At 43.6% G+C, this 17,779-nt stretch overlaps 1 protein-coding gene across 1 annotated transcript in view; it reads left to right on the top strand.

Moving 5' to 3' along the window:
- Nucleotides 1-475: 475 nt before the first annotated feature.
- Nucleotides 476-17,779, top strand: part of Sdc (Syndecan) — a 66,096-nt gene continuing 48,792 nt past the window's right edge. Inside the window, exon 1 of the mRNA XM_012380050.2 lies at nt 476-780. Within this exon, the coding sequence (XP_012235473.1) occupies nt 706-780 (75 nt within the window). The 5' untranslated portion in view covers nt 476-705. The remainder of the gene's footprint in view (nt 781-17,779) is intronic.

The following is a 17,779-nucleotide window of genomic DNA, read 5'->3' as shown; positions in this document are numbered from 1 at the left end:
GAAACTATTGAAAGTCGTTAAGGAAAAGACTGAGGATGAAATAAAACAGATGCAGAGAGAAGTACAAGCCATGCGGAATAAAATTGAGGAATATAATCGCGGCATAAACGAAAATTTGAGATTTTTGAAGGATTTAGATAGAGATTTATCCGCCGGCGATAACAAGAACTAATTTGTATAATTGTTTTATTCTCATTTATAAAAATTGCGTTTCTCAATTTGTAAAAATTATTCGAAATAAGCATTATGATTTTTATTTGATCGATTTTGCTTTAAGCTGACAGAAACCAGCAAGTTTAAAATTTAATTTTCATGAATTATGAATATTATTCACAATTAGTAGTACAAGTCGTTCATAATTGCCGCTAACGGCGAGTTTTATCGATTATGATCAATTTTACCGATCGATTTGCGAGTTGTTAATTCGATATATTTTTTATAGATAGCGATGCGCGCGGCGAGGCAACATGGCGACCAGTCGAGTCCGTTTAGTCGACGATAGCGGGCGATCGTCGCGCCGCCAGTGTCTCGCGGTTCATCGATCAGTGTGGTGTGTGTCGCGTTGTTGTTCCGGGAGATTTTTTAGTGGTTTGTTCCTACGTTCCTCCGTCGTTACGCGGATTTCTCGTCGTTCATCTCGGAATTCGTGCGCGTGCATACGGAGCGGGCACCGCGAGCGGGGCCCATCGAGATTACGGGAGAAAGATGCGACTAAGGATACACTGGATTCTGGTTAGCACGGCCGTGGTGATCCTCGCGGGATGCAACGCCGCTACCGAGGTGAGTACACATACGATCGGCAGGGAGAGAAAGAGAACGAACGACTCTCTTCGAACTATCACGCTCGCCTTTCGGCGATTAGGATTGCTGCTATCTGCTTCGCTTATCTACATGCGACAAACGCACTATCGTGAACGTAATTTCTCGATTGTACAAAAACATAACACCTTTTCCTTTATCGTATCACGCCGATTAGGGCATTTACGGCATCTTGTCGACCAGTGGTGTTCAAATCGAATCGGTCTGAAGTAAGCTGCTGTCGTATAGACGCCGTTGTCCTTTGCCGTCTCGCGTCACTTTTAACCGCGATTTAATTTCAACTTTGAAACACATTTCGGAAGTACCAAGCGAGTTTCTAAAGTTGTCATGAAACATCATCTCCGTTTGTATTCGCGTCGTCGCGCGTCGCAGCATCGAATCGGATAATCGTACAAAGCGATCTCGTATCCCCGTTTTCGTAGAGAGTGCACACTCTCCGTTTACGACTTTACGGGGAAAACAAGATGCTATTTCGGAGCGATTTATATCAATGAATGCGTCGCGACAGAAAGTGATCGCGCGTTTTTCCTTCCTTCTCTTTCGTTTTTTCTATAAACTTTTGTTTACGTAATAGACATTTACTACTCGGGGGAGTTAAAGATCGAGTTTATCTCCGAGAAAGCTCGCAATGAGGCTCCATTGTTAGTTTTATTAATAGGAACTTTCAAAAGAATCGGAGCAAGTTCGGAGCGCACAATCTTCCTAATTGGCTAATTAGAAAAAACAGATTTTAAATAAATATTCGAACGCGCGCTGTCGAGTGCGCCGCGACAAACGCTAATTGCGTTATACATTTAATTTGTTTATATTGTTAATTCATTGCTAATACAGTCCCGTTAATTAGTGGACGGAAATTCCGCATTGTAAAAACTTGCTGCACCGCACGCGCTTTTTACGTTGCGTTAGAATAATGACTGTTCTAATAATGGTCGCTGTGTACTGTTGGCGACAACAAATACGCAAACAAAATATTTGTTACGTTCTGTAACACCGCTTTTTACGACACGTTGACTAATGGTCGGGATAACAATTTATAAAGATGTACAGAGATATTGGTCGAATAAAATATTTCTACCGACTTTGTTATTACGTGCGATGGTTGTGCAAAAAAAAAAGAAAAATAATTCCGTCGAAAAAAATAGAAGCGGAGCCCGTTAGATTTAGTTCTCTGTGGAGTGACGAGAGCGGTCGATCGTGAAGCGCATCACTCTTGTTTCACTATCGGAAAACAGCCTTAGGGTTATCTCGAGAGAATGTAACGTACCTTGTTAAACCTTGCAGGCACGGCAAAGTTTGCACAATGATATTCACGTTATGCCGGCTCATACCAGCGCTTGATAGACGATTTGCGGCGTCCGAGTACTAGTATTTCGGGACTGCTCGGCGTCCAGTCGCGCTTGCGGTCGAGTAATAATCAAAAACGCGGTTTAAAAAATATCTCGATTATAATTTCTCGGCGAAGAAAAAATATCTTAAGCGCCGCTTCCGTCTCTCGCCGTGTAAAAAAATATTATCTCGCGAAAAATACTCACCTGGAATTCGGCTCATGACGATAAATTTCGGAGGGAAGGCGGCGTTTGCCGAGTCGACGGGTATAAATCCCATACACCGCGCTTACACGCAGTTACATTTTACAATTGCGCGACCTTTAATGCAAGCAACGGAGGCAGAGGAGCGAGAAAGGAGAGGTGCGCGAAAACGAGGCGCGTTCCGAAAGCCGGCTGGTTTTAGTGGCCGATGAAATATCGCCGGTAATAATCTCGCTGTCTTCGCGCGGAAAATGCATTCCGCGTATGCGAGTCGCCTCGCCGCTGCTTAACCATAAGAGGGAGCTTATAAATATTCCCGTATCGCCATCCAGCGAACTGCACATTAGTCAAGAAGTCGTTTCCGAGCGCAAAATTCGTTATTGATGCGCGCCATGCGTTTCCGATCTGTTTTAAAATTTTAACCGGAAAATCGAGATTATTGTATTCCTAATGATGAGGATCTTGCTTCGTAACTATTCTAATATATGCAGGTGTTTCCGTCCCTTTGCATGTTGCTTTTCGAAAAATTCCTCACATTAATTTTTCTTCCGTTTCAAATAAAGAATAAGTCATCGTATGCACCAGATTGGCTTCTATGGTTCTGAACAAAGAAATGTCAATAGGTGGCCAAGTTTGTTCTAAGAATTTCCGTTTCTTATTATCGGAGAACGGATATACGAATAGCAGACGTGCGGTAAATAAAGACTTGTTCGATGATGACGCATGGTTAAAACGATGCGAAAGATATATGACTGTGTGTAAAGCATATTATTGCGTAAAATTCATATTTTTGATAATGTTATAAATTTTGATAAATAAATAATTTTATTCATTAACGTAAATAAATAATTTCAGAAAAAATGAGACAAAATTCATATTTTAATTTGTCTTGGCAGAATTTTTCATATTTTTCATATTTTTTGAACACTGTTAAAATTTCATGAGCGTCTCTTTTTGGAATCCATAAATATAATTTTCTCGAAAGATCTGAATTGTTAAAAAAATATTTTATTATTAATTATTCCTAAAATTGTTTAAATTACTCAAATACTAATGAAATACTTTGAATTATTTGTTTTATCTATTAAAAATGAAAAACAAGTGCTAAGTTTGAGTATTCGCAGAATAATACATTAGTTTCACACGCGAACAAGCGCGAACGCAGTGAGCTGACGGTGCATTTAATTTCGAATAGCTTACGCATTGTTGTTTCGTGGCAAGCCGGAAATTGTAGAATATACACATACACGTCGACCTTGAAAGGTCGGAAAAGTTTCGAGATTACGATCGTTTTTCTCGTCAAAAGAGGCGCCGATACACCGATGACGATCCACAAGCGATGGACATTAATGGCCTTTTACGGCGACGCCTGACCCGTCCATCGTTAGATCGTGTCGTGGTTGCTCCAACGTGCTAGCCGAGCTGGTACACGTATGTGTGACACGTGAAGAGAACGAGGGCATGTCTTTCGATACGATGGTGTGTTGGGCTGTCGCACGTTGATGTAAGTGTCGCAGGCGTTCGCCTTTCCTCGACGTGTATACGAGTCGATAATTGATAGACAGGAGAGACAACGATGTCGTCGTCGTCGTCGTCGTGTCGATTTTACCGGCTCTCTTTACAGAGGAGAAATTACGTTCGATTAATAATAACATAACGCGGAAGCAAAACATTTCGCTGGAGATTGCGGGCAATTGAGCGTCAAATAGATCTTCGCGAAATCGATGACGTGTTCGAGCGCCCGTGCGCTTCATTAATTATTCATCCGCGAGTATCGTGGAACTGTGCATTAATGTCGATTAAATGTATAACTCCGCTGGATGCCTATTCATTTCACTCAGTAACTTTATGGTCAAACTTACTCCTGTTTACCGAGGCGAGTAAATCGAGACGGATTCTATTTACCTTGGCAAACCGCATTGTTCCCCGACTTCGGTTACCTATGAATTTTACGCAATTACATTAATGCAATTTGAGAGACGATACCGTTCGGCCCGTAGACCAATATGTAGTGAGGGAAGGAAAAATAAATATCGTTTTCGTAATTGCCATAATTACGCTGAAATGTTATCCCCGACGTTATGCGCGCGTGGAGGGGGTTGCTCGAATGTTATTAAATTTTGATTCTCGCCAGTCACGTATCGGCATTTCATGTTCCTAGAGTGGTTAATTAATACTCGAACGCTAAGTCTTTTACGTGTGCTCTCCGCCGCGCAGTTTGTAGGACAACTCGCCGTTTAAGACGTGGAAGGTGCTTCCTTATTTGGTCCGTTCGAGTACGTGAGGAGGGTCTTAACTCGTGTAGCTCCTCAATAAAACGCACTCGACGGCAAACCAGGAATCTCGAGTGGGAGAATCGACCGCTTTGCGTAATGCGTAAAATTGATTATCCGCGGATACACTTTTACCGCGCTACTAAAGTGGAGGTTTTAAAAGAACAAAACAATTCGGGACAAACAAAAATCGTAATTTTGCAATTATTTTTTCGCTACGCAAAGCGTAACAATAACAGAATTATACTTCAAAATTATCGGTTTTTTTTTCTATAAAGAAAATATTGGAGACAATCTTCGAGACGAGGTGATTCTTAAATGATTTTTGCCGCGTTGAACGATACGTAGGAAGGGATCGCAAGTGGGTCGACTTATATCTCAAGTAATCGCCGAGTTCACGGCGGCACGCGACTAAAGAAAGCTTCGGGAAGGCGAGGGAAATATCGAGGTCAGGCGGTAATTTTCGTATGAGATTTAAGTATTTTACGAGCGCCGCCCGTTAAACGCCCACGAACAAGGCTCTCGTGAAATTTGCGTTTTTCATTCGATATTTCCCGGAAGTTTGCCGCGCGGTCTATTCTACTAAGCGCTCACGTAAATGGTTTTTCTTTATTAATTTTCCTCAATGGCAGCGGCGTACTCAACATTTAACTACAGAGTCGATCTGATATTTCCATTATATTGCGGAACTCGCGCGCGCGCGCGCGCGCGTGCGAGAGGCATCACGCGATTTATATATCATATTATACCGGCATGCGCGAGCACGTACGCACGAATAAACGAAGATAATAAAAAGTAAATAGACGGTAAAGCAGCTTTTCAATAACGGGACATTGGGTAAGGGAGTCCATACACCGCGGAAAAGGAGGATAAACCTTCGGGATCCTTTCTACATTCTCGTTATACATCCCATCGTGCTTCGTCTTCCGCACTCGCCGTCGAGTCTCTCTTTGAGATAAACTCCTCATCGTCGTAACGATAACGTATTTCGATCAAAATAATTTTCTTCGCGAAAGGAAAAAAAAATAAAAGAAGAAGAAGAAGTGTACGTTTTTACGCTGTCGCGCATGTTGAAAATAGTATCGCCCGACCGTTGAAACCGCCGACGAAGGCGAGCCACATCAAAGGCGGCTTAGGTAAAGGGCGTGTTATCGGATACTTACCAAGGAATTAATGTGACCGAAGTGCGCCGCTGTGTACGCGACGCATGCGACGAGTGCGACGATCGGACGGTGTAATTGCACGGCGATGGAAAATCCACATTATCGCCAAGTGCGTGATGTAAATGCTAAATTGTACTCGTATAACAAATTAATGACGCGGTAATTAGCAATTATGAAGTTAATTAAAACCACCTCGTCCTTTTCCGCATTTTGTGCAAAACGAATATTATTGAATAACGACGATAACAACGTTTCATATTCAATGTACAATATTATTATTAGTGGCGTCCGCGGCTCTCACGCCACACGCACGACGGTTCAACATATTTTTCGCGTACGATTTTTCGAACTAGAACTCTCTCGCGCTTTTTTCTTAACTAAAGACCTTAGATTATGGTCGTCGTCGTCCTCCTCCTCCTTCTTCTTCTCCTCCTCCGCCGACGAGGACGACTTTATTTTCCTCGGAAACCCTTGCTCCGTTCTTGCCGTCATACTTTAATCTGCGGTTTCTGAAAGCTCCTTCTGCTTCCCTCGGCAAGATCGGACTTTCGAAGCTCTCGCACACACAGGCAGGTAAATTCCGAAGGTACTGCGCTTGGCACCGTTCCTATCCGTGGCCTAAAAGTCACCGTGGCGCGGGCACCCCCTCCCCCCTCCGTTCAACAATCTAGCCTTTATCGTTCCGGAGAGGGCGGGCGGGCGTGAGTGCCCGTGGAAATTGGCTCGTTACTCTTCAGTTTTCGCAGGCTTCTCAGTTTCTCAGACCCAAAAAAACTTTCATCCATCTTGCTCAGTCTGTCCCGCGGACGACAAGCTTCCTTCTGTATGCTTTTTCAGCTCTTCTTTTTGAGAGTTTTCGGGCTTCCCACAATGCGCGCATTCCTACCTCCCAAGCTCGCAATTCCTCTTCGTCTTCACGGTGCCGCGATTTCTCGCGATCCGTGTAGGAAATTTACATTAGAAAAGCGCATTTAAACTAAGAAAGAGACACACGATAATCTGTAACGAATGGGAGATTATTTTTACACCGACGAGCAAGAGAGCGAGAGAGAGAGAGGAAGAGACTTTTACGCTCGGCGAGCGGCGATCGTGTTTCAATGGATTCGAAAGAATTTGCTCAATTTCGAGTGGAATTCCGAACACGTTACTGTGATGGCGAATAAAACACAATCGCTCTGCTTTGAGTCTAAATAATTTGCCCGAAACTAATGCAATGCGCGACCGGACGCGCTTAATGCATATTTATGCGACAGATCCGACGGGCGTTGCGTTTTGCATATCTCGCCGGGCATCATCGCGCTTCTTCATCCGTTTATTGAGTCTGGTACATCGAGGGTCGGCCTTAAGCGTTCTTCGAGGGATATCAAGAGGCGAAATTACGAAATGGCGGACGTTGAAATGAATTACAAGGCGTCGTGTGACTTTTCTCCACGCGCGTGTCTGTCGCAATACACTTCGTCTTCTGCACTGCCTCGAAAATTCGGCGAGAAGTTCAAGTGACAGTAATAGAGAACAATAACACGAAAATAACAAATGATGGCGTTAACACAGCTATTTTACATCGTGACTTTTATGTATATTTAATTCCGAAAACAGAACTTTTTTTTAGCTCTTACAATTATAAATTTTCCAATCTAATATCCTCTCTCTTAATGGCTGTTAATCAAATCAGCAGATCTTTCGTTAATTTTCCCTTTTTTGTCGACTTCTAAATCCGACACCGATAGAATTTGTGAAATCGATATCTCTCGTATCGCGGATGATAGAATGTTTCAGCAATTTTCCACCGCGACTTTTACCGCGCCTTTCTTTTTCTCATTCTATCTCTCTCTCTCTCTTTTTTTTTCTTATTTCGCGCACGTATCTCGACCGTTGCCAGCTCAGGAATACCTTCAAGTTTATATAGCTCTAACATCAGGAAATTCCTCGTTATACGGTGACTCGATTCGTCGTCGGTAGTAGTCTTCTTATATATCGCCAATAATTCCGATTCGCGGAGCTTTCTTCTCGCTCCTTCAATTTCGATTCGGTTTAGCTTTTCGCTCTCTTCCTCCGCTTTCCTTCCTCCTCTTTTTTCCTTTCTCCGTTCGCCGACAGCCTGTCGCGCGGCACAACCGACAATTACTCGTATCTCTCCTTATGAAATCTAACCGCCTACGACCTTCCTATTGCTGGATAAGGATAGCTCGCTTCGGTGCACCAGGATTCTTTGGATTTTCTCGAGCGGAACAAAAGCGAAGGAAGTGATTTTCGATCGGTTAGCGTAATACGAACAAGTATATATATATATATATTTTTTTTTGTATCATTTCATTTCTCTGAATGTTTGCGGATAATAAAACGTACCTTCTCGCTCGAAAACAGATAACTTATTTTCAATAGGTAAACACGTCGTTGATTAGATTGCGTGTTTTTCACTTACAGAGGATAAGATATCACGCATTCACCCGCGCATACACGCTTATTATTTTTTGTACGCCGAGGCGGATAAAAAACTTTTCTTCGATGCGCGCCTTGAAAGTTCGTCATGCAATCGACATCGGCAGCCTCGATTTTTGCCCGAAGAGGATACACTTCTTGCTGCGAGAAATGATTCCTGGATGCGCAAATATGCTTACACAGCTAGGTAACGGCGGAAAGTTTCGCGAGTCGCATTGTTATTCCGCGTAATTCAAATAAGAATCGAAAACTGAAGTGCCGAGGTGCTCTTTCGCCAACTTCGCCATTGTAATGTAATTGCGAAATGTTGCCGGACAAGCAGCGTTGTCGCTGCAAAGTTTCCTTCTTCCGCCGTTGAGGAGGATGCTGTACTTTCTCCTTTATTCAGACAGCGCATTGTCTATAAGATATTTATAAATTACTCGGAGTCCTAGCCGTTATAATTACGCGATGGTCGGATTGTAATTAATTTTATATCAATCACGCAATTTGCCGTCCCGCGCGACAAAACGCGTAAAAAAACTCCGTTCGTTTCATTTCGGAGCGCGAACGTATTTCTCAAACGTGTATCTAACAAACTGGGAGAATGTTTGGTGAAAACGAGGCTAATCGCCTTTCTCTCGCCATGCTGTGCCTCGTCCCGCAGCATAGTTTGAAACGATAAGAGCGTCTCGGGAGAACATCCATGTTTGGTCCAGCGAGTCTACCCACTTCTATTCTCACAAACACTAGTGTACCCACTCGCGCCCACGCGCTGCGAGTCCCCGTCGCTGTTGCGTAAAATGCTGTACGCATGCACGCACATACACGCGGGCGCGGACACGCGTGTTGGTGATCCTCGAAAGGGAACCGAGTTGGAAACGAGACGACGCATACTTCTAGCCGCGTTATACAGGTTGTTCAGAAAATACAGACGTTTGAATGATTAACCTTCTCGTTTAACTGCGAATAGTTCAGTTATATGAATAATGCCGATCGCTCGCGCATCTACTGTGAAGAATCGATTAATCGCCGAGTAAAACAAGACTGTTGATGTGACACACGAGGGATCGTTCGAGGGTATTCGGCGAGTTTTATCATCGCCCTTTTTACTTGGCGTCGTAACTATAAGTTGTACTAAATCGATGCGGCTAATAATAATTTACGTGCGACCTCGTACTGTGACGTGAATTCATTAAAGTTGATGGAATGCACGGAATGACTAACCGCGATGACTGTACCTCAACCGCTGGCAAATAAGTTCAATCGCGATCATCATCGAGTTACGTGCATTTTCTTGTGATTTTCACGCGCTGATCTCAGAGACCCGTTTATCGTGTATTGCAAAAGAACATTTATAACCTCGCGTCTATAGCTTTTAGATTGATTTTTCGTATTTATTTTATGGGTGCTTGACGTCAAACATAAAAGATATAATGATTCGATACGTGGGTGAGCTCAGCTTTAAACCGGCCACACCTTGCCGAGAGAAACTGCGCGTTAATTAAATACATCTAAATAATAATATAATAATATTTTTAAAAACATATTTTTCCGCATTGTGCATTAAAATTATTATGATGCAAGGCGAAGTTTAATCTTAAAGTTCTTACGCCGAGAGTTATAAAATATTTTCTTTTTAAAATGATAATGCCGCGGATGCCAGCCCTCTCGGTTGGCGATTTTAAGCGTGCACAATATGTTTTGACGAGAGATTAACGAGACTGTCTCTCGCACATTCCTGCTGCACATAGGGAAGGCTCGTTACATGAATTCTCTCCGGCTTTCCACTTCCTCTCCCATTTCTCTCTTCATCCCGTTTTCCGTCTCCCTCCCTCGCTACGTGCGCTTTCCTCCTATTTCTCTCTTTAACTTTTGCCCGCTCCTCCATATTCCATTCCAGAGTTTCCGTTCCTCCACAACCTTTCCCCTTTGTCACGTACACTCACGGATATAATTAATTTCAGTGTATCTGGGGCGCAGGGAGGAGGGGGGTGCGACGGTGAGTTAGAATGCGTATTGTTCCTTGACTCTTTCATCCTTTGTGTCCTTTGACAGGATCCTCGAATCAACAACTCCGGATTGTAAGAAATAAATGTGAGAGCGCCGTATCCTAGCTGCGATTACCGTTGCTTACGCATGCGAAATTGCATTTTATTGAATCTTTCGTTCTTTCGCCTTATTTCTTAGTTCTTGTCGCGCCAACTTCGAGTCACACGGGCGCACCGTGCGCGCACGGTGCGGCGAACTCTCGATAAAGTCGGCAACAACTGTCGTTTGCCAACGCGAACTTACGGGCAAGCAAGCCCCGCGCGTATTTCTCTTGATTCGTCGCCTAATGTATAAGCCCGGCTTTTATTTCGCACCGCCGCACTCCGTCAAAGCGCCATTGGAAAGAAAACGATAATTGCGTAACAAAATAGTCCGAGGTCCACTCGCGAATCGAATTCGCTTAACAATCGCAAAATACGGACAGACTTTATGAATTATGCCGTTACGCGATGTAGTTATCCGTCGTCTCGTAATATCGCGCTCACTTTATTCCGCAGTCCGTCAGTCTGAGTGCTTTTCGCGGTACTCGAACTCGATTCCCCCCCTCTCGCCCCCCTCACTTTTGCTACGTCGTGTATACTTTACTGTTGCCGGGAGACAAATTTTCTTGCCAGCGCCGCAATATTAAACGAAGCACTTACGTATGAATTTTCAAAATCCACCGGGCTCCTCGGGGACTGCGGATACGCTCGCACGCTAGTTCGTCCGCGCTAGGGATCTTACAGGATAATCTTAGATACCGGGATCTTACATATGTATGTAAAGCTCGCGTGCTTGCGCGAGGACTAGGAATATGCGAGCTTCTCGGTCGTGCTCGAATTTGCGGGACTCCGGGATGCGCGAGGATATTAATGCGAGGTCTGTGCACACGCGAGGCTCGTGTAATCTAGCGTTAGTTCTAAGCGGTCGATTTGTTCGCTTTAGAGCCGATAGAACGAGCCTCGCCAACGCCGCCGCCGCCGCCGCCGCCGCCGCCGCCTCCGTTCCGTCTGCGCGGTTGATTTTTTAGCGTTGTATTTAATGACTTAAATACAGTCCGGCCGTAACAGACTACTAATTCACCACTGACCAACCGACACAACGGTCTCGTTCAGACGCGCTGTTGACCTTTGTAAGTCGAGAAGCTCTTGCTTTTTTTCCCGAGCGAACGGACAGCCCGCGCGAAGATACCGCATTAGTGATAGCGTTTCGCATTTTCGTAAATGCATAGATAAAAAAATTGTAGTTTTCGGAAGAATATATCGGATTGAAGTACGAATAATTTTCTATTATCTAGAAAAATACTGCATTTTTTTGCGGAAGTCACATAAATAACCGATTGATAATTGATCTTCGAAAGCGTTTGTGCGAAATTGAATTGTTTGAAGTGTTCCGAAAATAGTAACTTTATTGCGCCGGAAATTATTTATAACTCACGTAATAGAAGAATCGATCGACCGCTGAATATTGCAGGTAAAATATTCTTGGAGTAATCCTTACAAGTGGAATGCGAACAGACGGACATCGGTCTGTTTTATTTCCCGCGCTATTTTCGCGGAAATAGAAGACTCGTGTGCAGTTTTCGACGTTCGCATGACGGTTTCAATATCGGCGTCTTATTGACTAATCGGACAAGCTTTGTCCTCCGACGGGAGAATTCTCAATTAATGGTCTACGTGAAGTATCATCGATAATGGATAGAAATTTGCCGATTGTCGAATTGGACGCACTCGCGAGGAGAAACCATTTGTCATGTGCGCATTAATTCATTGAAACTCAATTCACCGTAATTCATGTATAATGGTTAAAATTATGTACGAAAGGACAGCAGTTTGGACGCGCTGCGCGCACTAATGATCTCATAACTTTGTCGGCGAGTGAGAAACTCACGACCGTATCGCTCTCGAAAAGTAAAGGAGAAGTTTATCCGGCGTTCCCCGTTAAGCTACAAAACGCCAAGGGTTCGGAGTGACTTGTAAACTTCTGCGCAATCCGTACTTTACGTTCGCCTCGTTTCTTCGTTTCTCGCGAGAAAGATTCTCGCCGATAATTAGGCGAAACAGAGAAACGGATGAGGCGAATCGAGCCGGACGAGCGGGACAAAATCACCTCACACACACACACACATATATTTTCATGTAGAAAATGTACATAATATACATGTATACATATAATACTTTAACTTCGATAACGCCTCGCGAAGGAGCCGAGTATACAAGGATGAAAGCACGAAACTTGGACGAAACACCGTCGCGCAAATATTGTTCGAATAGTCGAAAAATCGGAGGCGAGGCGAACGGATTTGTAAACGTGCTCGCGAACTTCGCGAAGGATTACGCAAAAAATGCATGATATTAAAATCAATGGTTTTCGACGAGAGTATTCTTCTTCGGAGCCCTGTTTCCTTTTTTTTTTTTTTTTTATTCCGGTTTCCGCTTCGCCGATTTTCGTGATAATTATCAGAGGGATGAGGTGATGCGCGGACGGCGGGGGCAGCGGGGAGGGGGACGAGAAGCAGACGTACAAAATGAATTCGTACGCGTGGTAAGGGCGCTGCCGCCGCCGAAGAGATATTGATAGAGCTGGTGCAGTTATTGGGAAAACGTGCCTCTCAATATTGCAGTCTATAATTGAACGCCATTGCCACGTCAACGGAAATAGAATAGAAATTGCTATGGAAATGGCTGCGCCGCCGCCGACGCCGACGCCGACGTCGACGCCGACGCCGACGTCGACGCTCGCACGAGCGCGCCGGCTCGTCCTTCGATTAAGTGTAAAGGGTGCTCCCGCGACCAGATCAGTTGTTATGCTATCAGCCTGTCTAAACTTTTTGATAATTTTTTTAATGATGCTGAAGCAAAGTGCAACGTCCGCCGTAAGCGACGGAACTTGGGAAAATTATTTTTTAACGGTGGAAAACGCCTTCTTACACTCAAAAAAATGATCTTGCAATAATAGCTAAAATTTTCTAGGTGTAAAAAATTAACTAAAACAGATAAATGATTAGCAACTGTTGTGATATTGCATATGTAATTACTTAATCAGTTTAGATGACAGAAACAGAATATATATCTGTATTGTTTGTGAACTTAAAAAAGAAAGTTTCTCTAAAGCGCCTATCTATATAAGATCAATCACGTGTTAGATCATGCAATGAATAACATTTAGCAATGGTACCTAAATTTTTAAGAAGCTATTGCTAGAACATTACTGCTATAAATTCTATATGTGACAAACAATGTTTTCACAGATACGAAAAATAGCGATACATTCTTGTTGCGATATCTAGAAATCTAACTACATCAGCGAAATATTTTTTTGAGTGTAAGGCGCATTTAGTTTTAAGAAATTTAGGATAACTTTTGAACGCGCCCTTTGACACAATTTATCTCATTTTATATTGCACACTCTTATTTTTATATTGTTTTCTCATTGTTTCAGGTAAGTCAACTTACGAGGAAAATTGAATTTCCACGGAATTCCGGCGTGTGTGAGTAGCGAATTTTTGATAGCGATATTTGCGATAGATTACGTCGTCAAAATATCCGATACAAAATGTAAACTGTTGTTTACAAATAAAAATTGTTACTAACCGGTGACGCGGAATAAAATTTAACGACAAAACGCTGCGATCCATCCGAAAAAATGCATCGCGCCGGACCGATGGCAGTTGATCGGGGAAAATTCGCTGGTCGCGCATGAAAAACTAACGGCGTCGTAGCCATCGGCTGTAAACAAAACATCGAGATAATTCGTTTCGTCATAGCGATCCAGGCTATCGATATATTCCTGCGATTTTTTTACGGCATACCATCGATCTGTAATTCTATCGGTGCAACAATGACATTCGTCTATACCCGGTGCATTTTTTTTTTCAAGCGTAGGAAAACGAATGCGAGAGGACCAAGCGTATCGCGCGCGCGTGCGTGTAACCGGATACAAAACGTTAACGACTAAATTGTGTTTGCATTTTCTGGTTTTTTTTCCTCGCAGAACAAGAACTATACAGGTAAAATATGTGTGTGTGTATGTGTGTGTGTGAGAGAGAGAGAGAGAGAGAGAGAGAACCTTCACGTGTCCTCCGACACTTTTAATGCACATTATTTCGTTGGTGTAGGTATCGAAATCGTCCCGCCCGACCTCGCACTTTATTTCTCCCTTTCGTCCTCTTTCGGTCGTAAAATTGTTCTGGCAAAGTGGTCCGCGGCAGTTTACCGAACGATCTAGTAACTGCTTACCTCAAGGATTTTCCGTCTATAGGAGAAAACGCGCAGTGGAAGTACTCGTCCGTCCCCCCCTGCTCCCTTCGATATTTTACCGCAAGATTATCGTTTCTCTCGGTCGAATGGACCAGTCAATCGCCGGCCGGCCTCTTCCGTCTTATCCCGAGATCCTTCGAAAGGAAGGAAAATTCGAAATACGCGAAAAAAGCGCGCTCGAATGGAATATGCAACGTCGAGGAAAGAAAATTCCCCGCCGCCGCCGCCGCCTCGCTCCGCATCGAGCGCGCGCGTACGGCTTCGTCGCCGAAGGAAACTAACGTGCGGAATTGGATTCGTTCTTTTTGCGTCTCTCGAGACGAGATTTCGCGTTCGTGGTATTCGACGAGTTCGAGGTAAGAGGATCTTTCGGAAGCTTTCTCGCTATTTTTCTTACTTAATAGCGACATCTTAACATCTTCTTTGTTTTTTTTTTTTCTTTCTCTCTCCGCCGCGATATTGAGTCCCGGTAACGGACGGATCTCCGTTTATCTTGAGCTTCAATTATAAATCTTGCCCATCACCCTAACTTGGATTTCACGTTGCGTAACTGAGATAATCGGATTTCGATAATTTAATATCATCTGGCGACGGCAGATATCGAGATCATTAGAAAAGCAGGCGAAGAATATGATGGGAATCGCGAATGAAACGGATCGATGGCGATAATATTCCTTTATCTTCCGTCCCGGCGCGACCTACATTAATTCAACCGATGGTAGTAAATGCCAATATCGAAGAATTTCTTTGGTCCGGGCGGAGTCGCGGAGGAAACGCGGCGAATCGAATGCACATTTATACGAGTATCGCTCGCGCATCGCGGATTTTCTCCTTTTGGGTGGACGATTCTTAATTGATCTCGCCGCATTTCGTAATTATTTGTGCCGGCGTACGTATATTCGAAGGGGCGCGAAGTTTATCTCGGCACGTAAAATTTTCACAAGATCGGAAGATGTCACTCGCGACTTCGCGAGACGTTCTCACATATCGACGTCGGTTGAGCCATCTTCGACAGTGGATTCCGAGCAAATTAAGATTTACGTGCAATATTTTTTGTGCTAACAAGCGTGGATTATGCTCCCGCGGAGCAAGCATCGCGCGCAGTCGGATCGCTTTGATTAAATTTTGCAAATTGGCCGCTATTATTAATGCCGCTGAAATCTTCAGATTATTCATGTACAGTGCAAACTTAGTATTACGGACTGCGATAGAAATTACGGAGCGCTTTACTTTCAATTTATAACGCGCTCTCCCACGACCCGGGACTAGTTTTGCTCGTTCGTTAAACGCAGGGTTCATTTAATTACGGCGAAATGTTAAACTTGGACGTAATTGGGAGGACTGCGCCACTCGGACGACGATGGCTCTCCTTGTTTGTTCTCTTCGTTTGGAATATTATACAATTCGAGTCGCGCTTTACCTTTGGACCCTTTACTCTCTGCGGGACTGTTATGCCCCTCTCTCTCTCTCTCTCTCTCTCTCTCTCTCTCTCTCTCTCTCTCTCTTCTTCTTCTCTGTGAATCTAAAACAGAATTTCCAGTCTCTCTTGAAAATTTTTAGAAAAGTAGATGTTTGCGAAATTCATGAAAAGTACATTCTCAAAAGCTGCTTTTTTTTTTTTTTAAGCTAACATTACATTGATAATTTAGCGGATGAATTAGTAATCATTGAAAATGCAGGGACTCGAATCCTTAATTTTTTTCACATTTAAAAATGCACATTTTAGATATTTGTAGGCGCTTGATATCCCGTTTATGAGAGTCGCGTCCTCGGCGTTATCGATCGGCAATGCAGTTTTTCTTAGGACATCCGATTTTTTTCGGAGCCTCTGTAAGCAGCGGGCGCTCGCATTTCGCGGCATTCCATCGACGGAATATCTGCGATTCCGGGTTAGAAGGCATTCAGCGTCACGTATGCGCATGATTGCATTCGATGGCGCAGTGTGGCCCAAGGTATTCCGATATTAGAACGGTAATGAATTAATAAAGAGCAAATGCGAGTGCCGTTAAATAAAGATCTGACTTTTCTCGTTTTTCGTGTGCCTGGCTGAAATTAATATTTTTATTTCGGATTATCAGCACGCACGGGAATATTTAAATCTCCTTATTTCGCATCTTGTTTTATGCCGATATAGTTCGCCGATTAATAGCGAACACGTGACGGCGTGACTTATCTAGCACAGCGCAATCGATATTCGCCCCAGAGCGCCGCTGTTCGAGCGGCGCATCAGACGCCAAATCATCATTTTCCTGCGGGCGATTCTACACTTCCGGAAGAAGTTATTTAACGGAACACACGCACGTGACTGCTGTTGAACGGCAGTCTCTCGCGGCACCGTCGGACTGGCAGCTGGGCAATTTTCATTTGCATTTCCGGCTGCTGTCGCGGACCCGGCGGGAATTCCGCCATTGCTTTGAGAATTCATCGCGAAATGGAAATATTTCTGAGGCCGCCACGCGGGGATATTCGTACATGCTGTTAATGCATCCGCAGATACGCAGCGCGGTCGATCGCTGATAATGTTTTATTGTTACTTGCGTTTTATTTAGGTAATTAATATCGCCAACCAACATAATTCGAACACTGCTCGTTTCATAACAAACAATAATGGCATCGTTGTGTATGTTATACCAGGCAGTGGTGAATCATTTACCAAAACACTTACGAATCTGTGTTGGGTTCGGTAATAATTTGATATCGTCACGGCATGTTTAATAACACCAACTAATTAAACAGGTAATTATTTGCGCAAACAATGCGATACAGACGCGAGGCATTTTAAACATACTTCTGACACTTTCGGGGAATTAAATGTCCCTTAAGCAGATCGTTTTTTAGCGCCCAGGGGAATTTGTTTAAGCCCTTCGCGATTTATTTTACAAAATGAGATTTATTTTCAGAAAGCGCGAAAAGAGTAAGATAGATCGATTGCATTAGCATCCGAAACCTTCGCGCACGTCTATGGCTTCCGTGCGCTATGCATAAAATGCATTTTTCATTTAGATTCGAACGCTCTCTCGTAACGTTCTGGCTAGTCGAATTCTAGCGCTCCACGATTTGCTCTGTAAAACGGATTGAAAAGCACAATTCTCCCGCGAGTAGAATTATCCGAAAGGCATTATCGACTTTGAATATCCCCGTCGAGTGAGTACTGAAATTTTTACGTTTATTCAGATGCAGCCGGTGTAAAATACGTCGATCGAAGGATCGTACTGTATTTTTTCTTTGAAAAAAAAAGATTAAATCCACTCTATATCATGCGGCGGTAAGCTCGGGCTACGTAAAAT

This window comes from Linepithema humile, chromosome 1 (genome assembly GCF_040581485.1).
Source record: "Linepithema humile isolate Giens D197 chromosome 1, Lhum_UNIL_v1.0, whole genome shotgun sequence".
Lineage (NCBI taxonomy): Eukaryota > Metazoa > Arthropoda > Insecta > Hymenoptera > Formicidae > Linepithema > Linepithema humile.
This window is presented reverse-complemented; position numbering and strand designations above follow the sequence as displayed.